The 26,721-nt window shown below is 41.1% G+C and overlaps 1 protein-coding gene across 1 annotated transcript in view; it reads right to left on the bottom strand.

Moving 5' to 3' along the window:
• Nucleotides 1-1,250: 1,250 nt before the first annotated feature.
• SPOCK1 (SPARC (osteonectin), cwcv and kazal like domains proteoglycan 1) overlaps nt 1,251-26,721 on the bottom strand; it is a 264,257-nt gene continuing 238,786 nt past the window's right edge. The window contains exons 7-12 of the mRNA XM_056502504.1: nt 19,428-19,544; nt 12,534-12,755; nt 11,868-11,930; nt 6,712-6,849; nt 2,721-5,729; nt 1,251-2,690 (exon numbers count right to left, since the gene is read on the bottom strand). Of these exons, the coding sequence (XP_056358479.1) occupies nt 5,539-5,729; nt 6,712-6,849; nt 11,868-11,930; nt 12,534-12,755; nt 19,428-19,544 (731 nt within the window). The 3' untranslated portion in view covers nt 1,251-2,690; nt 2,721-5,538. The remainder of the gene's footprint in view (nt 2,691-2,720; nt 5,730-6,711; nt 6,850-11,867; nt 11,931-12,533; nt 12,756-19,427; nt 19,545-26,721) is intronic.

Here is a 26,721-nt window from a genome sequence, read left to right on the forward strand (position 1 = left end):
TTCCCAGAAGTGGATATCCCAAAACTCCAATGGATATCCCATTCTCAAGGAGGTCTAAAGACACACACACACATACACATACATATATATATACTCATACATGTATTATATTTCTATTTATACACATATCTGTAATTAGAAAGGAGTGGTGTGTGTGTATAGTTATGCATGTGTAATACAAAACAATGTGCCTGCAATTTGAAAGCTAGAAGGAATATTAAAAACAGAGCTTCAATCATCTTTCTGACAACTAAAATCTCATTTGCAACTCGCACACCTTTAAGCTCTGGATTTGTTTTGCTTTGCTCCCAGCACTCAGTGCCACACACAGCATCTGACATCTGGAGCAGCTGAGACACTTCAGCACAGAAGATCAAACACTTCAAAGAGTCTCAGAGTGGCTTGGGAAAGGGAAAACCCAGTTGTTCTCAGAGTCAGGTAAGGCAATGTACTTCAAGTGATGTGTGGTACCCACAATAAAAATAAACTAATGAATGCAGACCATTGAAACAAAATTTCAGGCAGGTTCTTATCCTTGATGGCCCAACTCAGCCAATGGTGTATGGACACACACATTATCAGTGCACACCTGATGAGATCACAATTGTGCAAGTGCCTGCAAATAGGTTTCTGTTTTCACCTGGTACTTTTAATATTCCACATGCAGAGAAAAGGTGATGAAATAACATTTTTAACTCTGTAATTAGAACTGCAATAATGCTGGCTGTTTAAACTGGTTAATAATATTAAAGAGGAGCTCTAATTTAATTATAGAGACACAAATCCAGGTATTTCTCAATGAGGATGGCTTCCCACTAAATGTATTTAATATAATTTTACCTTCATTTATCATGTAGATAATGGCCACTGTGTGTTTGTGGAATTGCTCTGGATACCTTCAGAAGAGACAGGAAAACATAACAATTTGCAATCTGGAGAGGAAATAGAAATGAAAGCTTCCCCCCCCTGCCCTTGCTAATTCCTTAAAAATCAATTTTAATATAATTTGAAAAGTTCTGATTTTGGTACAGTTATTCCATTCCATTTGATTTCATTTCTGCTTTTAAAATAGAGGTTTCTGGAGACCTTGCATTAACTCCACAGATTACAGCTGTCATTGAACAGAGGTATAAGTTATGAAGCAAATATAAAGAAGCATCCATTTCCATGTATGATTAAATGCTGACTCAAGGTAGTGCAGTATTTTTGATCCCCTAAGTTTAATAAAATTCAGGACAGGCAATAAGGAGTCGCAGACAAATTAAAATTTATTGAGACGGACAAAAATGCAACTATTTCAGACTACAGTTAAGCATTTACAGTTAACCAAAGGTAGCAAAATGCTCACATTCCACTGAACTCCTTATGGAAAAAGCATTCAGAATTTACTATGCAGTTCTACTACTATGATAGTCTACATCCATCTACAGTAGGGACATCGAACTGAAACACGTAATATTTGGATCTCTCCTTACAGATCTACACATTGAACAGTAACAGACATCAACAGCATTGAGAAAAGTATAAAAAGACCAAAACCCACCTACTGTAGAAAGGGCTTTTTGATGTGTAGTAACTGTACAAAGCAGTCTGTGGATGAAAGGAGGGGACACAGGAGGGACTGCGAGAGAAGCCAACAAACGAGGGAGCGAAGCTTGAGCCACCTGGAGCTCTGGGTCAGCTGCTGGCCTGATCTACATCAGCTGCTGCTGGAGGGAGAAGAGGCTACAAAACTCCTAATATCAAAATATTCCCATGCCAGAAATGTACACTGAGACTAACAGACTAGGCTGGAGAGGCAAAGAGAAGCATTCACTAACAAACGGTGTTGTTTTAAATATAAACTTTACATTTTCAATATAAACTGTAGAATAAATATTAAATAAACACTTCAAATGGTTTAAAATAACAGTACAGAATAGCTTAAAAAAAGGCAAAGAAAATAAAGAGGATTCTTTGTGTTCACAGCAAAGGCCAGTAATGACCCAAAAAACCCAGCTGTGCTGAAATCTGAACTCAACATTTTGATTTAACTACAGTAGTTGCAAGAAACATAAAGAAATGCCTAACAGTATCTCATAGACTGTAATATGAAAAGAAAATGAGATTAAAAATTGGTTTGTGTTTCTAAAAGAATGGGACAACTCTGATTCCACTTGGTTTGTGTGTCTAAAAGAATGGGCCAACTCAGATTCCATTTTTCACAATGAGAAAAAATTTGGAAGGTCAATGACTTGATTTAGATGGGAAGTAAATCCTGCTTTGTAAAAAAAAAAGAAAAAAAGGAAAGAGAAAAAGAAAGGGATTGAATTAAATTAAATTGGAAGCAAATTAAATCCTTTACAAAGCATGAAGAATGGAAGGGGATTGATCTGGAAGAGCACTGGCTCTTGGTAGAATCGCTGGTTTCTTTATCACTATTTCATTAAATAGAAGATTTTCTTAATGCATCTCCCCAGACTGGACACACACATACATATGCACACACATATTTGTGCATAAATGTATATATACAGTCACACAGAGATGTACATATATATATATATATATATAGGCTCCACCATGGGAGGACACCACTGGATCACAAAAAGGGCTTTGTTAAATAGCTGTGCAGGATTTAGGAACTTGCTCTCAAAGCAATCCAGAGTCTGAGCTGCCCTTCCAAGCACGACAGCCTGAGTGCCCTGCTCCTGCCTGGCATTGGCACTGATGCCCTGCACCCCCCAGCTGCCCCAGCCCATAAAATGGCACATTTCCCATGCTGGCTGGAGGCAGAAGAACACTTGCATGAGCCAAACAGGTCACCTGGAGAGGGGGTGTGCCTGGATCCAGGCCAGCAGGTTTAGCACAGCTGTGTGTACCTGTGTGTTTCTGGGATGTGCCAGGAGAGCCCACCTGAGCCAGCCAAGGCACCTGCCCCTCACCAGGCTGTGCTGGAGCTGTTTCATGTTTGAGCTGGTGAGTCTGGAGACAGGAACTGCTTTACAGTTAGATATAAACCTTCCAGCTCTGATTTGGAAGCATGGTATGTGAAACATCACAGCCAGGAGACCAGCAGTGGGTGGTGCTGCCATGGCTCAAAGATGTTCACATCCACTTTTAAAGGCTGATTAAACAGCTTTAATTTAACCATCTTGCATGTTTACATGGGACACAGCCCCCTGCAGCCTCAGACCTGGTAAAGCCTGCAAGGGCTCAGACTGACAGGCTTTACCCTGGGGAGGTGCTGGGCAGGAGAAGGGATTTGCTCTGTGACCTTTGATGTAAGGCACAGCCAGGATAAGCCATTGTGGAGGGACACAGCACTGCCAAAACCCCCTGGCTCTGTGTGGAGAACCAGTCCAGTCAGGAGGATAAGCATAATCTGCTGATTGTGGAGCTTGGATTTATGTCAGAATGAAATGGCAGCTCTGTGCCTCAGGCAGGTCTTGCACAGAGCCAAACCCAGAGAGTATGGGGTTAATTAAGAAAATACCAGAGGAAAACTAGACAGGACATTTGAGAAAGAACCTACTGATGGTGTTCAATTGCTTCTCACAAAATCATATTTAGGGAGACAGAAATGCTGGATTATCTGCTCCTCCTGCAAGTTGGCAGGATTTCTGTGAAAGGCAAACAGAAGAAGTGTGTAGGTGTGTGTGTGTCTGTGTGCAGTGCAGCTCATGGAAAATGATTATTAAATATATTTTTACAAAGCTATGGGAAAACCAAAGGGATTTATTTGAGGCAGGGCAGATTGCAGGCCTTTTGCAAATGACTGTGATGGCAGATTTTTGGGAGGATGCAGTGGCATGAAACAACAAATTCCTCCTGGTTTTACACATCCTTCTGCATTAATAATCATTATGCAGGCTTGCTCTTTGTTCTCAGGTCATTGATCTGGATAAATAGGAAATAAAAGAGGAGAAAACAGGAGAGCCCTTGCAGCACATGGTCCCTGAAAGGAATTCCACCTCTGATCATGTCTGAAAGCAGAGGTCCTACCCAGAGGGCTGCCAGGCAGGCACTGACTTTGCAGAGGGCTGAGAGCCAACATCCCCAGGCCAATGTACCAAAAAACTGACTTCTGCCAACCTGTGTGGTATTTTCCAGCTTTCAACTGACTGTGTAGTTCAACCATGTTGTGATTCAATGCTGTCTCCACCTCTATATCCACCATTAACTAAAAAAAAAATCTAATCAGTTTTTGTTATAAAAAACACATTTTTCATTCTGCAAAATAACACTGGCCAACCACAGGCACTGCTAAAATACTTACACCTGCATCCTAATGCAAGAGTGGGGTTAAAGCTCCTCTTACTGCCTCACAAAACAGCAAAAATAACAACACAGCACATTACTGCATCTGAGAACTTCCATGGGAAAGGACACTGCAAAAAATGTAAAGTCACCATCCTCTGATACAAGAGCTTTGAATACGTGGGAGGTATTGAGGGAATCAAAGATTGGATTTTAATACTAATCTTTTTTAGGAGTGTAAATTACAAGTGTGCAGCATCATGCTGAACCAAGGGGTTATACTTTTGAAATATCACCACCTAAGGCTGTTTTTTTAGACAGATATCTTTACATTAAATAAGTGACAGTAACTTTTGAGGGTTTGTGTCTTTGACAGCATCCTGACTTTGGAAGGAGGGCTGCTAAATGGAGAACAGACAGGTCTGTGTGTGAGCTGGAAGCAGAGCTGCCTGGGTGCTGTCAGAGACCCTCCCAGTGCCAAGGAACTCGGGCAGAAGATGAGGAACAGCTCTGGGTGGTTATGATGCTACAAACTCACAGAATACTCTCCCCTGTAACACTCTGAAGGGCAGATGGACTCTGTCCCCTGCCTCTAGGGCTTGGTCCATGACAACTGCAGGTTCTTAGCATCTCTTAAGATCAAGGCCGTGTCCCTTTATCAAATAAAGTCAGTGAGCTGATCTGTGCCCTGGTGGGAGTTCTGCCTTCAGTGTGAGCTGGACTAAACCTGCTGGACTCATTCTCAGAGAATGGAAGGAAGGGAAAGTCCTGCCAATGGATTTTCTTCTGGATTAAACCCCTGGTACTGGGCAGCCACTGTCCAAAGAGACTTACTCTTCACTGGGACATCAAAATATGGACTAGAAAATGAGGCACCTACTTTTCCTTCTTCATGAAAGAAAAAACTTTTTCTGATATGATCCAGGCAACAATTTATGACACAAATTCTGTGACATGAGAGGGGCTTATAAGCCTTTGTATTGTATTTTTGAGCCCCTTCCAGAATTCTTTCACAGGATAGATTTCCTAAGTGGTGCAAGTGAGGATTAAGACACAAAATGGTCTTGAAACACATTGCCCCTGTGGATAGAACAAAAATTCCTCAAACCAACTGAACAAAAGCTGTTTTCCAAACAGTCCTTGCTGGAAAAGAAAAGTTGTCATCCAAATTAAACTGACTATACAAAATTAAACTCAGTAGAGAGGGAATATTTGTGCCAGGTACTCTCAGATACAATTGCAGAGATATGATGTGAGTTGCAATATTGTGCAAAACGTGAGTCCTCATTATGATGGGCACTACCATATATAACCAATTTCATCATCCTTATCATCATCTTCATCTTCATCATCCTCATTAGCTGCTCTTACATGAATCTTCAGTTTTCCTTCTTTGTCTTTTTTTGTTGCTTCAGGTTCCTCTTCCAAATCATCCAACAATACAACAGATCCACCACTGCCAAAATCCCCTGAGGTTTCTTGCTCTTCTTCTGAAACAAGTGAGCAGGAAAGGTCATTTCCTCACAGAACAGCAAATTCCACATTAATCACTATCCTTGTCATGCAAGCCACTGTCATTTGCAATGTTATGTTCAGCTATTCATGAAACAACCTTAAAATTTAAATTTGCATTCTGAACTGGGATAAATAGATATCAATTGACTCTGAAAAATTTTCTTGCATCAAACATCCCCTATGCATTGTCTTCCTCCTAGAGGCTTATAGGAAAGTTCCAGACCACATGCATGCAGGCCAGAAAATCATTATTCCTCTGTAAATACTTTCATTCCATCACAGCTCTGTAAATCAGGCTAAAAAATTCCAAAAAATGGTTTTATTTGAGTGCATAAACCTCACTCTGCAAATGTAGCTATTGAACCCAAGATCTGTGATGTGATTCCTGGCCTTCTAGGTCTCTGTTCCTTCCCAAAAAAGAAAGCTGCATTCACAACCATCCCTGAAGCACTCTGAAGGATTGTAGATGACATCTTCCTTGTCTAGGCACAACAGCTAATTGGTGATTTCACTTACCTACATAATATTGTCCTGTCAACAATTTTATTTGGCTTGGTTGTAATGTATCCAATTCTACATATTTAGGCCTTCCCTTGTCTGGAAAGGCACTATACATGAAGTTCCAGCAGATGTGCATTCCAGAGTATACAGAACAATATATTTAATAACCATGCTGAGAAACTCCTGAATTTTAATATCACTAAATGCACTTTGCAGGTTGGTAGTAAAAATGTTTTAACAGTGGTTATTGCCTGTTAACTTGTGCTGCACCCCTGCTCTCCAAAGGACCCATGAGGGCCCCATTTTAGTGTGAGCAGGAAAACAGAGGAGCACTTTGAGCTGTGGTACTCATGTTCCCCTGTTGCCCCTTTTGTTATCATACTGGTGCTACAGCAGTGCAGGGCTTACAGCAGTGTTAATTCACCTGTTGTCTGAGGAAAGCAGGTCATTACTCACCACAGCTGACTGTGCCCTGCTTTCTGGAGCCAGCTATCTCATTGCCATACTTATCAACACACCAGCACTGCCCCGTGCTGCCATGGCACTGTGTGGCTTTGTAATAACCTTCCTCATTGCACCGGGGGATGAAAGCACCTGAATAAAACAGAGGCTGTGATCAGCAATGCAAACACACAGAGAGGGTATTAGGGACTTAGCACTTATACACATAAAGATCCTGACAATGTTAGCAAGGAAATACATGTGATTATCTGGTGCCTGAAAGGGGGGAGAAATTATTTCTGGTTAACTCTTTTCAGACCCCCTGGTCACAGTGTATAAATGTTTGTTCATACCCAGCACACAGAGGAGAGTGTCACACAGTCCTAGAGAGAGGTTCAGTCTGTCCCTGAATGATTGATATTCCCACAGAGCCTTTTCACATTTAACTCCTGTTTTTAAACTTTTCTTCCCAACTGGATTATTACCCCAACTTCATTAGTTTTGCATTTCTCTCCATTTGCACTCCTTCAGTGTTTATCACATGAGTCTTTCAACAGCACTGTAATTATCCCTGGAAGGTATCTGCCATCTGCTTGCTATTCATACTAATCTCAGGAACATCCCCTGACTTACTGAGAGTTCCCATGCATAAAAGAAGAAATAATGCACAGACTCCACAGAGAGGGACAACAGGATCTGAATCAGTAAGTCTTCGGATTTGAAGCCCAAGTTTTGTTTCACAATAAAACCAATAAATTTCAGCCTTGTAGAGTGTGGTTGATTCTGGTTTCTGCACAGAGGGAAACTCTCAGGAGAAACCTATGTTATTGTTCCCACCATTTTCAGCAGACACAGCAAATGTACTTCAATATGAAAAGCCCTCTTGTCCTTCGAGATGAGTTAGCTTTATTCCCACTGGAGGTCAGTACACTCATTTCTCCTGTCTTTGTCAATTGCTTCAATTTGAAACATGGCATAAACACACCTTTGCCCCAAATTTCTTGTCTCAAACGATTTTTGAGAAAGTGTTTTTCTCCTTTGTCAAAGATACCAGTGATTCACTGGTGGTTCAGTAAAGGTTTTTGAAGTTCCATGTGTAGCATCTATTCAGACAGCACATGAGTCAAATGGGCCACTTCCACTACATTTCTCACAGGAAAAAATGAATGAGAAGAAGCTGCCCAAATGTCACCAGATTTCCTATATAAATGACATAAAAGTGGAAGTCAGTCACAGTCTCATGCACACAGAGAGCTACACAAAGTGAATCTGAATATCCAAACTCATTGCTCTGCAGACCTTGTCTGATGTTTGAGTGCTGCTAACACAGGTCTATGAGATGAGAAGAGAAACCTTTGAACATCTGCAGAAATCTTTGTATATCAGATCAGTTTTGGAGATCACATACATGAGTGAGAATATTTTAAATAGTGTCAAAGCATGATCTTATAGCAGGTTTGCTAATAGGTAACACCATGATGCTCATGCACAATGAATGTAAGCATGCTAGCAACTACCACAAATTCATTTTTACTATTTATAAGACAGTAGTTTTAATAACAAATGTATGTATTTGCCTTGGCAGGTTTTTGTAAGTTAACACTCAGTGTTCAAAACTTCATTTCAATATTGATTAGGAAAGATATCTTTTCATATTTATGCTCATATCCAGTCTCTGATAAGCACTCCAGGTGTTTATCAAACCATACACAACCTTGGGAAAAGTGCTCAGGTGCTGACTTGGAGCTGGTGTAAATCAGCATAGCTGTACCCTTGTCACTAGAGCTGCCATTTTATATCTGATGAGCATCTGGCTCCAGGGAAGGATCAAGGGGGGACCTCAGGAGCATTACAGGGTGAGCAGAGAACAGCTTCTGCATTTTAAAATGTCTCATGCTTTCTCTTTTCCTAGGGCAATGAAACCTTTTCCTCCTTTGAAACAGGCCTTTTTGCATAGCTTCACTGTTTTTTGTAAGGCATGAAAATGTTCCACACCACCTATAAAACCTCTAAAAGATTTAAAAATAAATTATGGCCTAGGCTCACAGCCAAGATAACTGTGTGTGGAATAGATTCACACTTTGGGTCACAGTGAAGAGTGGAAGGTACTTTTCCTTCTGCGTGGGAAATTCGTGCCAATTTGTATGTAGCACTGGAGCTTTAAATATTTAGCTATGCATACTAATGCCACAGTAATTGCCAACCATCAGAGGGAAGATACAGCATGTCCTCTCCAATGTGTCATGTGCAGGTGATAATCTGGAGAGGATAGAGAGTAGCTGGGAACAAGTGTTGTACAATGTGATGATTCTCCCTGTGAATTGTACACAAATCAGCCTGTCTTTGTTAGAAATAAGCTGGCTACAGGCTCTGCTATCCTGGAGCACGACACCCATTTTCTGGGTTTGGGATCAGGGAACATCTGGAGCTTTCCTCCTCAGAGGTTCTTGCACAGGCAGTGTTTCCCCACAAGCCTGGACACCACAAAATGTGAGTCACTCCCCACAAACTGCCTCAAGCTACTGAATCCTGCCTGCCCATCTCCCTTTTCCTGGGAAGGGTTTAGTTATTCCACACAAACCTGAACAGCACTGTTGCATCTCTTTCCTCTTTATGGACCCAGACCTATACCTCTTTTTTTTTTTTTTTTTGCATCATTTCCTTATCTATATAATACTCCCCTTCCTTAGAGAACAGGAGGAGAATAATTATATGCTAAAGATAGTGAAGCACACAGGTAAAAGCCTGTCAGAATTAAGTGCTAGCCAGCACACAGCTCCTGGTATTAGCTATTATATTAGGGTTGATACAGGAGAAAACAGTGATGGGAGCAGAAATTTATTACTTTAGTGGTGTGGGAGAAGCATTATCAGGCTGCACAGTTGTATGCTCTAAAAGTACAGTCTCTGCAGTTAATTGTACTCCAGATAAATCTGGTAGGAAAAGATGAATAGTGCTGTTTACTTTTTAATTCAGTCTCCTGGGATGCTAGACTTCATTTGAAAGCCTCCAAATTCAACATATCTAATGGCAATGGCTTTGAAGTACTTTGTTGCAACTGTCATGTGTTTTGAAAAATATATAGAGAAGGAAATATCAAAAGTCATCATTTTTATCAATGGATACAAGTTAACAAAAACATTCTTCATGCTACTGCCCAGACTGTAAGTGCTGTGCTCTCTGTGCCAGGGTCAGAGGAGGAAAGAGAATAATTAAAGATTAGTTTCTCTGAAGATATTCATCTCTCTTTTCCAGCCTTACCATTGCTACAAGTCACATGTATGTTTGGGCTTCCATCTGAATGATTTTTCTGTCAGTGAAGAGAAAAGATAATGTTTTCTGCTGTATAAATAGCTCTGATATCAAATTAAAATCTCCCAGACATGTGTCATTATGCAGGAAGACTTTTAGGGTAGATGAAGCAAAGAGTTCCTCTTTATATTATAATTTTCTAGCATGTGGAACAACCTGTGCCTGACACCTTGATTTGTTGAGCTTCACCACTTTCATTCTTTTTCTATATTTTTTTTTATTAATGCAGTTGACTAGAAGTTATCTGTGCTGAGGGACCATTCTTAGTGCTTTTACTTTGTCATTTCACTCCTGCTGTTGTGATCAGATCCCAGTGACATGTGCTACAACCACCTGCATGTTGAACTACCTGCAACCCAGGCATCATTCTTCCCACACACCAGAATAAACTACTTATGTTTCAACCTAGATGACATTTATTGCACATAGAAAATAACAGCAAACCATAAAATAAATATGGGATAGTCAAAGCTATCTATTAAGAACTGGGCTTCCTATTATTTTAGGTGGCTTTGAAAATCATGACACCCATGAGACAGAGAACACTGTGACTTCCTCTGCCACAACATTCCCTTGAACACAAATGCAGAATGGAGTACACATACCCCAAGTGATCAATCCTCCCTTTGCTCACACAGCTATGAACAGCAGGAGCTGTAACTCTGGAACACCTTGATCTTCATGTGAACTTGCTATGAAAGGATGATGGATCTAAACCACAGTCCCTGTGGCCTTTAGGAATGTTTATTCTTAATTTAAACCAATTAATCCAGGTTGGGATTGCTCACAAGGCACATGAACCTCGAGTCCAAATGGCAGTGGCATGTGGGAATGGCAGATTTGGCAGAGCTGAGCTGTTTGCAGGCTCTGCTGCTGAGTGTGGAGGAACCAGGCTGGAAAGTGGGAGGCACCAAGCAGCACACCCTGTGCTGCAGCTGCTGATGCTGTGGGAACTGACACTCTCCATGATGGGGCTGACAGCTGGGGCTGAGTCAGCCACTCTCCTCAAGGGTGAGGTGCAGGGCTTGCTGTTAACAGGGGATTCATCTGTCCTGCTGTGCCTCAGGGGGTGGACTCTGGGTGCACAAATGTGCTGGGACACAAGTTTTGATAAGACATCAGCACATTAATGCCAGGCTACACATCACTGGGTGATTTTAGGGTAGGGAATTAGTCACCTGAAATGTTTTCAGTTCAGCAACTTGATTTTTTAGCAATTAATTGGGAAAATGCCAGATGGGGATTTATTCAACCTAATTTTAGATATCCGTCAGAGCAATGTAAGTCATGAATCAATTCAGGCTCCCAATAGGCACGAGAGAGAGGGACAGGCATGACCACAACTTACAGCATGAAGCATCCTGCAGGCTGCCTAAAATGAGGTGATATGAATTCCTGTTTTCATATACACAGAATATACTGAAATATTTGAAAGAGTGATTAGGTAAAATTGAACCCCGAGGAAAGCCTTGCACCATAACTGGAGGGGAACATGAATGCATTGGCTATGCACCTTCAGTCACCCCTCAAAAATGGGAGCCTTCAGTACCAAGCAGCCTCCCAGTACTTCCTCTGACCTGTGGGGTGATGAAGGCAGTATTAAGCTCTGTGCAGACAAGGCTTTGCATTTCTGAAGAGCTGTAAATTAGTTCTGAACCCGTTGCCACACTGACACCTGTTCTGTGTGTTGCTATCTCATTATTTGTTTAATTTCATAGTGTCAGGCCTACGTTCGGTGCTGCACATTCCCGACTCAAAACATTAGTCTCTAATTGAAAAACCATTACTGCATATAAAGTTACAATAATCACAGAAGCTTTAATTAGTTGAGCAAATGAATAGCAAATAATTGAACTTACCCAACAGACTCTTCCCTCTACTTAGCTTTTGAATTCTATTCATTTCATTCTGGCAAGGAAGACCTAAAATATAATGTATAAGAATCAGTTTCCAGATGGTACAGGACAGACTCCGTAATGACTGGCTTCACTGCTGACATGAAATGTAGGCTACTGTGCACCTGGGACTGAGAGAAGCCCATATGTACCACAAAACAAATTTATGTCATTAGCTCCACTAATTAAAAAAAAAAAAAAAAAAAAAAAAAGCAGCAAAAGCAGCAACACACTGTAGTTGACAGTAGTGTTTTGGGGCCATTTTAATTGTTAAACCATACTACCTCTCTTTTCACCAAACTGACATCATGCCAGCTCTCTCTGATTTATGACTTGCTAATTGGCTAAGTTCTGCATTAATAAAAGAGTAAATTCTTGAGCTTTCTGTCAGCAATGGAGCTTATTTCTAGAGTGTGCACTGACACTTACTACTTTGTTTGCTTTAATGATCAAGGGATGTTAATATAGTTCATCTGTGGCAATAAACATGGTTCCACAATGCCCTTCACGCTGGTGCTGGGGAAAAGTGCTTTTTAACACACCTGCCTGCCCATGAGCAAACTGTGGGCAGGCCCTGAAACACAGGGAGAGCCAGAACAGCTCCTGTGCACTGCAAAAGGCAGAGCTCACCACTGGGCTTCTGGAAGCAGTAGCACCACTCGTTGTTGGAAAGCTTCCCGTCCTTGAAGGAGTCGCAGGAGTTGAAGAGCGGCTTGACGCAGGGCTCGTACTTGTCCAGGTAGATGGCGCTGATCTCCGAGGGATCCAGCAGCAGGTCGTAGTTCATGTCAAGTTTGTTGAACATCCAGCCTAAGGAATCCTTACAGATTGGTAGGATGCTGGTGTCAAATCCTGTAAGAAGACAGGCAAATATTCCCCAGCTGAACCCCGGCATGCCCCCGGCACAGGAACGGCTGCTAAGGTGAAGCCTTGCCAACTTTTCTTTTCTTGGCTGGACTCTGAACATTGAACTGCCTTGCCCAAAGCAGAACAAAATCCTAAGACTGAACTGATTGTGTAAAACTTAAAGCCCAAGCACGGCTACAAACTAGAGCACTATTCCCACTCTGGGAGCTGTGGGGTGGAGAGGGCTGAGATTCAGAACTGGTTTCTGTAATTCAAAGTTCTCTCTACTCAAAAATTCTTGCTTTTTTTTTTCTTCAGTCCTCAGTCCAAGTGTCTTGGCCTGGTTCCAGAAAACTGAAATGCGATGAGAAAAGGCTATATCCACTGCGTTTTCAAACTAGACTGAATCTGAATGCAATTTAAATCTTGCTTCCCAGACTAACTTCTAGTTGCCTGATCAGATTCTTTCCTGCTGTGCTCTCATCTTCTACCTCTCATCCTTGCTTTTCACTTTTCAAAGGCCTATCTGTGGTTTGTGACAACAAACTGCTTTGATCTGGACTGTGAGCTGTCTGGGGGAGACAGGGGGAGAGAGGAGGTGAAGGTCTCTGCTCCTTACACCACTCTGAGGGAGGCACTGCTTCAGCTGGAGCTGCACAGAGCTGCCCATGCTCTCGTATGCTGTACCAGCAGCACTTCTTCCTGCAGCCTCCAGGATTCTGCAGCAATACAGGATTCTGCTTTTCCAGCGCTTTGGAAACCATCACCATCATTCATTTTAATAGCCCAGATCCTTCAAAGGCTGCTGCAGCAGCAGTGGTTATCACAGAAAGCCCAAGTCATGCATATAGATACCCACTGTGTATATGAGATACACATTCCAGTATCCTGCAGTCTCCAGACAAACAGTGGCATGGGGCACTATAAATCCACACTGTCACGGTATTTTTTTCAATGCTCAGACTAAATTCCAAGTTATCTACAATATAAGGAAGTGTATTTGTAATACAGAGATAATAAATCTGATAACAAGGGTATTGGTTTCCACCAGGTCTTAGAAACATGAATCCATTGTTTTGGGATTTGCAGGGAAAGAGGGCTCCTGATAGCCCTGGCCTCTGGTGCTCACACTGCTCCAGCTGGGAGCAAAAACCTGCCTGTGCACTGCTCACTCTGCTTTGGGCACAGAAGCCAGATGAGCTTTTTCCTTTGGCTGCAGCTTTCACTGAAAGAGGATCAGCTTAGCCTTATGTGCAGTACGTGCCCCTTTCAGGATGCTGCTTTGTTGAAGTGAAAGCTGAGATGTTGCTGGAACCACGCTGACAGTTTGTCCAAGCTCTGCACTCTACTTGCTATTTTAAGCATTAATCCAAAGGAGAGAAGGGCTTTTTGCTGTGTTTTGTGCATGCAGCTGTGGCTGAAGGTTGTCAGTGACACAGAGGGACAATCAGAAGGGTTAACTAATGGGAAGGTTTGTGTCATTCATAATACATGTTTCTGTAAGGAAGGAAAAAGGCAACACCATCTCCTCAGGGCTAGAGGCAGCTCAGGCAGGGAAGAGAGAAATCATACTGAACATTTCATCACATTTTTATGCTGTTATCTCCCATAACATTATCTAATCATGCTTGAGCACAGTGAAAAAGAACAAGGCTTTGTGAATAGATGTAGGGGGGAGCTGCCTGCCTTGCTGAAGCAATTAGAAATATTGACTTCAATTATTTAAGTCATCTGAAGAAGGCAAGCAGAATTTGGTCACTGTGCAATCTTTTGTCAAGTGAAAGGATTTAAGATTCCTCACCTTTGCCTTTACAGAACAACAGGAGCAGGGCACACAGTCCTGCCCTGTGCAGGTGTATGGTGCCAGATTCCCCACCCCAGGGCAGGTTAAAAGTAATCCATCAGGCAGGGATGGATCATTCAACTGCATGGTGGAGCTGGGATCAGCTCCAGCTATCCCAGTTTGAGTTTTCAGGAGAAAAAGAGTTAGTTTCCAATGTCTGCTCTATTTATGAACAGCTGCTGTCCCTGGCAATGGACTTTACACACCATGGTGGCACTTTCTGCTGCAAAAGATGAGTGGCTGCAAGGTGTGCTGTATGATCAGTGAGTAAGGCAGGTGTGCTCAGCCCTGATGGGTCTCTAAAGTTCATCTCTTAACTGGCAGGGATCAACACAGGGAGGAGGAGATCCTGGAATGAACTTGCCCCTGACAGTGCCTATAGATTATTTCTGAGTCCTGTTTTCCTCCCTGTTGGGAAATCTCCACATGTGTGTACAATGGGGACACACCACCAGCCTGCCCTCAGCACAACCTGTCTGAGTAGTCACCAGGAGTGACTGCTGTGAGTACAAAGCTGCTCTGTGACAGTTAATTACATTAGGTGATGAGGTTTTGATTATAATTTCTTTTAAACAATGGAGCTTTCACTGTTGTGACCAGAATTCCAGTTGAGATTTATTAAGTATTATATATTTTTATTTTTTTATATTAATAAATTTATCTATTATGCATCATATATTAGCAAAAGATATTTATATTAATAAATATATGATGGTTATTATTAGATTTATTAAGTATTAGATTTACTAAACAGTGCTGGATTATCAGACAATGTGGTCTGGAAGTCCTGAAATATTGAAGTGGTAGGTATGACAAAAAGTCCTTAGCTAAATGGTTATTATCAGCAGAAAGTTAATTCTTTAATTAACAACATGTGGTTGAAGGTAAATAGTTTTCATATTGTCTCCTGGTAAAAGGTACTGCCCATAAATAATGTTTTGCAACATTGCATCTGCAGCCCAGACCCAGCTATCCTGGATGCCCTTAGCACCCAGCAGCAGGAGTGAAAGCCAAATGCTCCCTAAATGTTCAGCACAGGCTCTGACTCACGGCACAACCAGGGCAGCTGATGGAAAATGGCTTTTGAAACTCACTTACCTTCACCAGGAGGTCACTGTGCTCCCACCAGCCTGCTGAGGCCAAGTGATATTGAATGAATTAACTTCTTTTCAGAGTATTTTGATATACTTATTTATCAATATGATGCAATTTTCTGGATGAAATAAACCATATACTATAATTCTGTAAAGAATTCAGTGCTTGGTTAACAGGCTGGAATTCCAGCACAACAGACCCAGAATAAGTAATCTCACTGAGAGCTTCTCTGCATCTTTCTGTTCAGCAGTTCAGTGCTGCAGTGCTTTGGTGGAAGTGGGAGAATGCTGCAGGCTCCACATCCCTCTTGGCTCCTTGGCAGAGGCTGCCCACACAGATGCCAATTAATGCCAGCTGAGGTGTGGCTGCTCTCATTTGGACACCTGCTCACAAGGACCTGGACTGAGACCATCTCGTTCCCCTTTCCAACTGACAGCTGTTCAGCATCCTGACAACTTTCATTCACTACAGGACTGGAAGGAAATCAAGCTGGTGACCTACATGCAAAAGTCTCTCATCCCATTAACACATAAAACACTCTACCTCCTCTGAATTGAAATGGAATTGAATTTAAAAAAAGTCTTTAGGTGAAAATCCTTATTAAAAATAAACACACCTTCTGGCATGAAAGAATTATTTTCTCCCTTCAAAAGTTGACTTATACAAGCCATTTTTATTTTATTAAAGTATACTACAATTAAATTAACATGGGTATAATTAACCTAATTTTCCCCATCGCTTAAAATAAAAGAAGTAGGAGAAGAAATATTCCCCAGAAAAGAATTCTTTATATTGCATAGATCTCTAGTAAAAGAAAAACATCACCCACTCCAACCAAAGACACTCTCTGGATACAATAGGGGATGTTATGAATTATCAACAGGCTCAGGAGCAATTTGAATCTGATCTTGCTACATAATTAGTTTTATTCTTTCCCTAAGTCAAAGCGTGTCCCTGAGTTTCTTATATCATTTATTGAGGAGATTTTAATTGCACAAAGCTTTCAGAAGACAAAGTGCCTGGCCCACAGTGCTTTGCTGGGAGCAGAGGGCTCAGGGAAGGAAGTTTTGACATCTAAACTCAATAATCTCCCTCATCCTTTTCCTTTCAAGAGAGTTACAAAGAAAACAAAGAGGAGCTTACTTTTTTCTTCACCTGGGGGTGAACATAATACACTCAAAATGCTTATTTACACTCACACTAACATCTTGAAAAATTAATGTAGCACAGAGGAATCTCTGCTGGAAGACCTTCTCCAGACAGCCAGTGTGTCCAGGGCATCGTGGTCATGGCATCCCACATCTGCTCCTTCTACTGCCACGGGGGCACATCCCAAATGGAACACCTTGAGGATGTTCCTGCCTTCTCAAACTCTGCAGGCACAACCAAACCAGCTCAGTCTAATGAAGTGATGTGTGTGGTGAGGAGGGCAACACATGCAGAGCCCTAAGAAAGGGCAGTGTGTACATCAGAGGGTATTTCCAGAGCTGTGTGTGCCCTGATTGCCAGGATTCACATCCATTCTTTTCTACAGCTTAGGTATGTGAACTTTGCTTTGAAATCTGAGCCCTGTTATGGTGTCTTTCATTTTTACAAATGTTTGAAGTTGGAGAGAGCCAAATACTGCTGTCCTCACCCTGTGAGTATTTTCAGTGCCACAGAGAAAATGTGAGCTGCAGAATTTGGCACATGCAGATTAATTCATGAATGCTGTTGCAAAGCCTCAAAAAGAAAAACAAGCCCAAGTTTTGTGGCATTCAAAAATGGCTTAGGCATCTAAACTCATAAAGTTTCTTTCTTTTTCTTTTTTTAACTGATATAGAAGAAAATAAGAAAATGTGCCAAACTAAGTCAAGAGTCTAAAAATGAACATTGTTGAGATCAAATGTTGAAGATCATCAGGCAGCCCTTCAAATAAAAGCTGCCAGGAATCAAACTAAACTAAAAGGAGATAACAGCTCCTCTGTGAGTCAGAGCAAACAGTGCAGAATTATCAGGAATGTTTTTCTCACTAAAAATGCTTAAGAAAAAATAAAAAAGAAAAAAAAAAAAAAGACTTAACACCTTTTGGATTGTATTTGATCTTTGGCCTCTGGCAAGGTCATCATGAGGATGTCACGAATCATCTGCATGAAAACATCCTTTTGACAATCTGATAAAATGAGATTTCCTGTGATTCTGGGCCTAAAGGACTTCAAACAAAGTTTAAAGCCTCTAAGGCTTTCTGTCATGGGATTTGAAATGAATTCACGTCTGGAAGCCATGATTAGCTGTACATCCAGTTGCTTTTAGCACTGTGGTTCAGATCCTCTGCATGAGAATATCTTTTTTTGGAGCACTGTTTCAGAAATAAGTAGGACATGGTTTTAAAGATACTGACTTTGTTGTAAATGCTGTGCAAAATAAGGGACACATGAACAAAGATCATTTACACAGAACATGATTTGTTTCACCACCAAGTTGTAAGATATGTGGTAAATTACTGGGTTTGACTATAGTTTTGAGCAATACAGCCTGTGGTATACTGTCTGTTTAGGATGCAGCAGAAAAGAGAGGGGCAGTGAAGACCTGGACTAACAGAAAATGCCACCCTGAAGTGCTGGGTCTGCTCTAGTGCCCCTGTGGCCTCTGTGGTGTCACTCTACAGGGACACCAGGTGAAAAGAGCCATAAAAGAGGCAGCTGACAGGACCCTTTAAATTCTGGGTTTGCACCCTGGCTTTAGGCAGCTCATCCCAGAGAATCAGTGAAGTGACAGTGAGGCACACACCTAGATAAAACTTGTGCATCCTGCTTTTCAGCCCAAAGGATCAGATGTTTTGGGACATACTGTTTAAAAGAATTAATGAGTCCTTACAGAAAGTGAATTCTCATCTGCTCTCTGATGAGCATGACCTCTTTTAATGCTGCTACCCAAATCTTTCCCCTCCCTGGTGGCTAAGTGACATCAAAATCAGTCACGTTGGCTTAACCCACAGAGAGTAAATGTCCTCTAGACTGTTCATTTTCTTCCTTTCTTTAAAAAACAAAAAGCATCAAAGGAGGCAAAGATAGTGTTATTAAATACCTAGGACACAATGGACTCCAGCTTTCTCAACCATTTAACTCTTCTAACCCCATGGCTGAGATGTGGATATTTTAATTATTCTTTCTCTTACATAAACTGTTAGCAGGAAATTTTAAAGTAAAATCAAGTGAGTTTTTTCCAACATTGGCATAATGTTCCCTATGCTTTTATGCCATATTTTCATCTTATGCCACTGACATTGTGTCAGAAAATGCTTGGCCAAAATCTGGTGGATAAGCAGAGACCAGAGTCTAACCCCAAGAAATTATTTACATGCAGGCACGTTGAATTGGAGGGTGATGGAATTTAACTGTACAGACACAAACCACACCTTATTAATTAACCCCAGAGCTTGAGCAAATCCCTGAGCAGTTTCAGTTACTCATACAGAGGTGATCTCCATGGCCTTCAGACAGTTATCTGCCTGATTACATTGTGAAAGTCTCTCTGCCTCTGACTGCCAGTTTTAGAGCAGTTTGGGCCAGAGAGAGGACAGAAGGACTGCAGCTCCTTCTGAAAACAGCATTGATGTGCAGGATCAGGTCTCAGGTACCTGCTTATTCACTGGCTCCTGCCTGGCAAGATGCTGCAGCACCAACAGCTGTGCTGAGCTCAGCTCTCAGGCTGGGAAGCTCCTACAACACCCAATATTGATCAGCAGAGGGGTTTCTTACTGCCTTGTGCTGTCTCCGAGCTGGTGGGCTTGATGACACGATTGGCATCCTCGTGGAGGGCACCGAACCAGTCCTTCAGCCTGGAGGCCAGACTCCTCAGCTCCTTGTCTGTGCAAGCTAGGAAAGAGCAAAACACCAGGCTGAGTCAGGAGCACCAGGGGGAAACCTCTCCCCAGAGGGGCCATTAGAAAAATTGTGTTTATGGCTGTGAAGCTCTCCTCATTAAGAGCTCTGAAGGAAAAAGAGAAGGTCAGGGAAAAGGATGCAAGACAAAAAGAAAATGTAAGTCATTATGAATTATAAGTTGTACTCCAGTATTTCCTTGGAAGCTGACAGAATTGGTGATGGAAGAAGTGCCACACAGAGCTCCTCACAGGTTGGCAATTAGAGCTATGTGACTACTTAATTTAAATGTTTTCACCTTTTAGGATTTCAGAGAAAAATAGAAGTCAAACAGATGGGGAGGAGGGACATCCTTGCCTAGACATGCTACTGGAAAAGATGCTAGGGATAATTTATATCCACATTTGGCTTAGTATAAGGCTATTACCACCATACTAGAAAACATATATACTTATTTATATACAGAAAAAATTGTTATATTGCTCTAGTTCTAGTGAACTAGAAGTGTGACACTACCACCTCTGATGGTTGTCAATTCCATTTTGTTATTTAGTTAAAACATCTACTTTCTTATAAAATTTACTGAGAAGTATCTAATTTTCCCAGACATTTCTGCCAAGAGATTAATGTCCAGCAGAAGCAAACATTTTTAAGGAAGAAAGCTGTATTAGCCAATTTTCTCTCAAAAAAATTTCTTATTTCTGTATCATGTTTAGTGCTTAAAATTCACATGCTCAGGCAATTTTATTATTCCTGCTGTGCACTCATTCTACATTTTAAATTACATTTCTTGAAATAGAGAGCAAGACTTTATGCCACAGAGGCAGACATCATTCACAGTCACAATAAGTCTTCTCCATCTCACTGCACATTATATTATCCCTCCTTCCACCTTACAGAAGAACAATTGAGTCCCACAGCTCTCCCAAGTTAAACTCACAGCTCCAGTGACAAGGAACTTGCTGATATGTGATGGCTGTTCTGAGGAGTTGTTTGTTCTCACACTTCAGTTTGGGACAAGAATAACTTTGAAGTTAAAAACATAAATTATAGCCTTTTCTAGATTTGAGGGGGGAGAAAAAAAAAAGATTTTCCCATTTTTTTCTGTAACACTGAAAGAGTCTGATAATTTTTTCTATGCAAGATAAAAATATGAAGTTCACTACCTCTCTAAAGCTGAGTCCAGGTAAGGAAAAATCAGGTCTTAAAAAAAAAAATCCCATCAATGTAAAATAAATGGAAAACAATGCAACACCAATTGTAAAGTGGCCTACCTTGCTGAAAAAGCTTACTGCTTTATTTTCTCACTTGAATTAATGTTACATTTTACTACTGTAAATTATCTTATCTTTCCAAGTTGGGTGAAAAAAAGAGGATTCATTACTCATTTGAAATGAGTAATATAGGTTTATCGTGCAAACCTGATACTTATTAAAAAATCATTGTGGCACATGTCACCTTTAGGAGGCCAAGGCTGGAATTCTGGACTACAGACATGAATTCCTGTGCCCTCCTGACCCCTCACTGTGCCTTCTGGACAGGTACACAGACAGTGAAGACCCAGGAAAAAGAAATAATAATAAAGAAAATACCTTCTAGAGCCAGTGTCCTGATTCAGATTTGTGTACTTCCAACACAAAGCCAACCCCAGACACCACAGCAGCCCAAAACAAGCCAAATGCTTTGAGGGACACTGGATTTGCCCCCAGACTCCCCCTGTATGAGGGCAGGAACAAGGAGCACACCCACCTCCTCTCCCAGCCTCAGCACCCTGCAGGATGCACTCCCCAGGGCCAATTAAAGTCCCTCAAATAAATCTCACAAAGTGGTCATTTGGTGTAAACTGCATTGACTGGGGTAATTTGAATCCAAGCTTTTAAACTGCAATACAAACCAGGACTGAATGCATAGGTGGCACAGAAGTAATTAATTAATGGTAAACAGAAGTAATTAATGGTAAATCAGACTTGAAACAACTCCTCTGTATAATTGAGCCAATCAAACATGTCAGGGTCTGTAAAATGCCATTTGTAATGAAGCCCTTACAGTTTTTTCATGTCTGGAACTTCAGCCATGTCGAGTTTTTTTTTGAGGGCAGTGTTTGAGAATGAATCCTGGGTGAATTTATTGCTCTTGTTTTTGCTGACCAAAAACCCTGCAGATTTCCTTTGGAATTTGATCTGAAGCATGACTGACAGTAAGCCCAGACCTGGAGTTTGCTGCATTCTGGGTAGTTTTTCTGTAAATAACTGAGATATTCCTTAAGCATGCTGCTTAAGGATGATTCCACAGTGAGTATGATGTTGAGGTTCTCTCTTAGGACTGCAGTCTTTCTTCACTAGAATAAATGCTGTTTCATGAGTCAAACAGGAGCCAACTTTGCTATTAATATGGAGTGAATAATAAATTTCTGGACGAGACTTCAAATATTTAATGCAAAGTTCAGTTAAATTTCTTTTCAAGTACTTAATGCCCTCAATCTTACTTTCTCCTGCACATTAAAATAGAGGAAGTATTCTTTTATTTTACATTTCTTGCATTACATTTTATTTTAATGCTACCATGCCTGGTTAAAAATATCCTGCCTTTCTACCCAAAGGAGCTGCATCCCATTTTTATTTATTTCATCTGAACATTATCAGAGGCATATAATCATTCTGAATTTGTTTGGTTTGAGGCACATTTGGGACACTTCAAAGTGGATTGACATTCAGAGGGCAGGAGTTTCATGCAAACAAAGTCAGTGCTCTGGCATCCAGGAACCAGAGCACTCAATGTTTTATTTCTGGTGGTAGGGCCCATTAGTTATATATCAAACAATTAGAAAGCACAGCTCTGAGGAGCCCCTCATTTGAGATCCTTATATATAAATTTATATTGGTAGAAGTTATAAAGCATTTTTAAGAACCCTCTTCATGGAAAATGCAGTGCAAACGTACCTCTCCACTACTAATAGAAGTTTCAAGTCACATTTCTCAGATGAGAAGAACAAGGCTGTAGGAGGAATGGATGTGATAATGGGTCTCTTGCTGCTTGAAGATTTATAAGGAGAGAACACCAGGGTTGCAAACAATATGGATATTGACATGACTTGAAGCACTGATTTAAAAATCCAGGCTGAAGAGAATCACCAAGGGAGGAACCTCTCCATAGCCTCTCTCTCTCAACTGAAACCTGTTCAGTCAACTGTCAACAACCATTTAAAGCTCTGTGAGACCCAAGTGCAAACATATGTAAATGGCATTTTCACTGGTGTGTGTCTTGTGGAGAAAAGAGACCCTGGCTTCAATTCATTTCCTACACCTTTTAAAGAGAAAACAACCTGCAGTTCTTTACCTTTGTTATTTCATTGATGCCAGCAAAGGCTCTGCTTCAGCAGCCATCTGATATATCCTCCTGTAAATAATTCCTGGATCCCTCCCTGCTGATGGCTTTGATGATTGCTCCAGCCCATGGCTGGGATGGCTGTGCAGCCAGGGATGGAGAGGCAGGCTGGGTGACCAGCTCACCAACCTGACCCCAGAGCACAGTCCCTGCACCTCAGGTGGCAGGGGGACCTCCAGCAATCTGTCCCTTTTGTCTCAGAATGAGAGTGCAGGGGAGGGTGTGAGAGCTGCTGGACCCAACAACATCCCCAGATCTGCATCTGCTGATGTGACAAATTATCCTGCAGGAGTGATTTATTAACAAGCACCTAAAGTGCAGATTTACTCCCATGGGTGAAGCACTTGGTCCAGCAGTTATTTATTCCTCACAAACTGAAAGCACTGTTGCTAAATACCTATTTTCACCAAGCAGAATGCATTAATCTGACCTAATGGAAAGCCATTAGCATGCTGTAAAGGCTCTGGCTTTTATGGCCCTGCTTTTGTTATGGACTTTTGCAGCTCTACAGATACTAATCTATATACATTTATGGTGAAAATTAGCAGTATAATATTTAATTTCACTCTCAGATAGGGACTTTCAATAGTACTTAGTGATAGAAATCAACATTAAAACTGAACTTACCTGTAGATGCATAAGATTAAATCAATACTGAATCACATCCCATTTTTACTCCAGCCTAGCAAAGCAATATTGTAAAATCTCCATCCACTAGCAAAATAAAAAAAACCCCAAGCCTCACAACTCCTAGTGCAGTGAATTCTAAACAAAACTTAATACTTAGGAAGCACATTCCTGCAGAACTGTATCAGTGTCTCACTTGCTGCTGGAATATTCTGGCAATGTGTGGCAAATAAGAAGTCCATATTGTCCAGGAACAAGTTACAGTGATATGTTACACTATTTCCCAACAAGCAAAGTATGCAACCAGATTCACAGAATGTGTACAAAAGGTTTTGTGGGATTTGATTTCCCTGTCTTCTCTCTAGTATCTGTCTGTTGCCTTCTCACTCCTACTGTTCTTATTCTAATAATAATTCTTACAAACATTACTGCATTCCTACCAATTACATGTGGACTTTGGGTTCATATTATTGTTATATAATACTATCTAGTCTCTTAGGTAGAGATCAAGGAGCCCTGAAGGCCAAAAGGATGCACCCCTGAGAGGTGGAACAGCTTCAGCTGTTTCTGTACTGCAGAAGGAAACTGAAATGTAGAGAAATAACAAAACAAAAAAAAAAAGTTGGAGCTTTAAAAAATGCATATTTAGTTACTGAAGTTAGTGATCTTCTCATGTAAATTAAGTCTTCAGCTTAGGGACATGCCACTACTTTTAACAACCTGCTTAAGGATGCAAATGTGCTGCTATGCAGCAGAATCAATGGATTGTGGTTAAGGTGACCAGCTACAAAATGTAAGTAAGAAACAGAAACCTGTGCAAGAGAGCCCATGGATTGAGATGCTTTTTACTCCCTGAGGAACAAGAGCTAGTGAAGGCATTACTGGAATCCAGCCCTGCCTGCTGCCTGGCTCACAAGCAGAAGCCAGTTGTGTTGGTAGCACATGTAACAAACAGCCCAGTCATTCGTCCTGTGAGCCTGCAGGACAAGTCCACTTAGTTTTGATTAAAATGTGATGTAGCACAAACCTAAATGACACTGCCCAATAGTGATATATTCCTTCAGTTAGAAGTGGGACAGGCATTATTTCAGCAATTAAGAAGAGGTAAAACTCTCATTTTTGTGTTTTTGAGGATTAACTTGACAAAATTATATGGTAAAACATATTTAAAAACAATGTGGCAACACTTCTTAAAAAGGTTTGATATAAATGCACCTTAGCATGGAGATCTCCTGTTCCAAGTACTAATTTTTAAATCATCTTTGTATTTTGCACGCTTTCTAGAAAGTAAATGCAGCAATTTTAACCATGCTTTCTCTGACAAACATCATTACATTTTCTTGTAGGTAAGTCACCATCCTATTTCACCTTGCCATAATTTTGTCCACATGTGTGTGGATTATTAAAACAGGCTAAAATATTGTAGCATCTTTTGGGCTGTGGGGGTGGGTCTGCTCCCAGAAATGCAGAATAGTGCTCTGAACACTGCTGCTGCAGGAGCTGGTTTGAAATTTAGCATCAAGATAAATTCAGGGCTGTGCTAACCTTCCACTTCCAACCCAACTCCACACAGATGCATATAAACATGCACACATCTGTGTGACTTGTAGATGACTCCCAAGTGTTTTATGTGTGGTATTTTGGTGATGCAACTCTGGTGATAATTGCCTTCACAAATATTTCACTGTTCGTGGTTGGAAGGAATAATGCTCTAATTTGCTCTTTTCATTGAGGCCTCAGGCAACTTCTTATAACAATAAAAAATGAAGTATTATGGCAATAATTTTATGAAGTAGAAAGGAATGGATTGTTTGCTGTTACTATAAAGAAAGGCAGTGCATTCCAAACATGCCTTGCCAGTCCAATCAAGGAACAGCTCACATGTAAAATCGCTCCTGCAGTCACCAGCACTTCATGAAAAAGCTCTACATGGATATATTTGTCTCACTGCATTTTTGGCTCTCACTGGCTATTCTTCCACAGGGTTGACACCTATGCTGATTACCACCTCTGATCCTTCTGCCACTTGTTTTGCCTTGTATTATATATACAGCAGCAGAAGCCAAGATCCTGCAGTTCAGACTTTGAGATGATTACAGGAGCAGCTGAGTTATTGGGAAGATGAAATAGGCTTTGATCTGAAGCTTCTTTAAAATGGCTCATTTAAAACACAAAGCTCAGCTAGAACTGTGTGAATGAAGATTGAGGGCTACAAAGCTCCCTTGCTAGTGCTGGAGGCAAAGTGTGCATCTGCTTTCCTAGAACTTACTGCCACCTCCTTTTGTGCTCACCTTAATTGTGGAAACCCTGGAAAGTTTGCCAGGTGATTAAGAAGCCTGGAGTTTTATTTTAAAGACATCCAAACTATAATGATGGAGAGGGGACTGTCAGAGCCAAGCAGGAAGCTTGTGGGAGTAATGTCCCTTGTGACATTCTGGCCATGTCAGGCACTAATTAAAATGTTATCTCCTGCATGGTTCTTAGCCTCCCAAAATTAGTTTGCCAGCTCACTCTAATGCCCTCATTCAATTCTGTCATAACACCTGAAAGGTGGAATAGAATTACATCAATTGAAAACTAAAGCAGAGAAAATAAAAATGTCTGACCGAGTGGACTTTTCCCACAGCTCATGCAGTGCTCTGGATAAAAAAAAGGCTTTTATAGTCATTATATCCCTTCTTGCCTTCCTTCTTCTCACTCCCTCTCTCCCTCTCTTTTTTTTGCACCCTACTCTGAACAGATGTGCTCAGCAGAAGAGACTCCAGCTGCTTCAGCCATGGCCTGTCCAGCACTGGCCAATCTTTGCAAGAGGACAGAGCTCTTAGAACTGACCACTGCTCTGAGTTTAAAGCAGTGTTTAAATATCACACAGCTCCTGGCCCATGGGAGGCTTGCACTGATACTTGACTTTGCTGCTGACAGCTCAGCAGATATTCCACTCTAAGGCACTGGGAATAACAAATAAGCAAAGCTGGAAGAATAATAAAACTCACTGTGGTTAAAATGAAGGAATTGTGGGACAGTTGTTTTTAGACAAAGAGTATAGGCTGCCATAGTGTGTATATTTGGGCTTTAAATGGAATTGTTTCCCACAGACCTTCCAAAGCCACAGCTGAAAATATTAGAGACAACCTGCTGAACTTCATATGCAGGAGGTTGT

The sequence above is a fragment of the Oenanthe melanoleuca genome, chromosome 13 (genome assembly GCF_029582105.1).
Source record: "Oenanthe melanoleuca isolate GR-GAL-2019-014 chromosome 13, OMel1.0, whole genome shotgun sequence".
NCBI lineage: Eukaryota > Metazoa > Chordata > Aves > Passeriformes > Muscicapidae > Oenanthe > Oenanthe melanoleuca.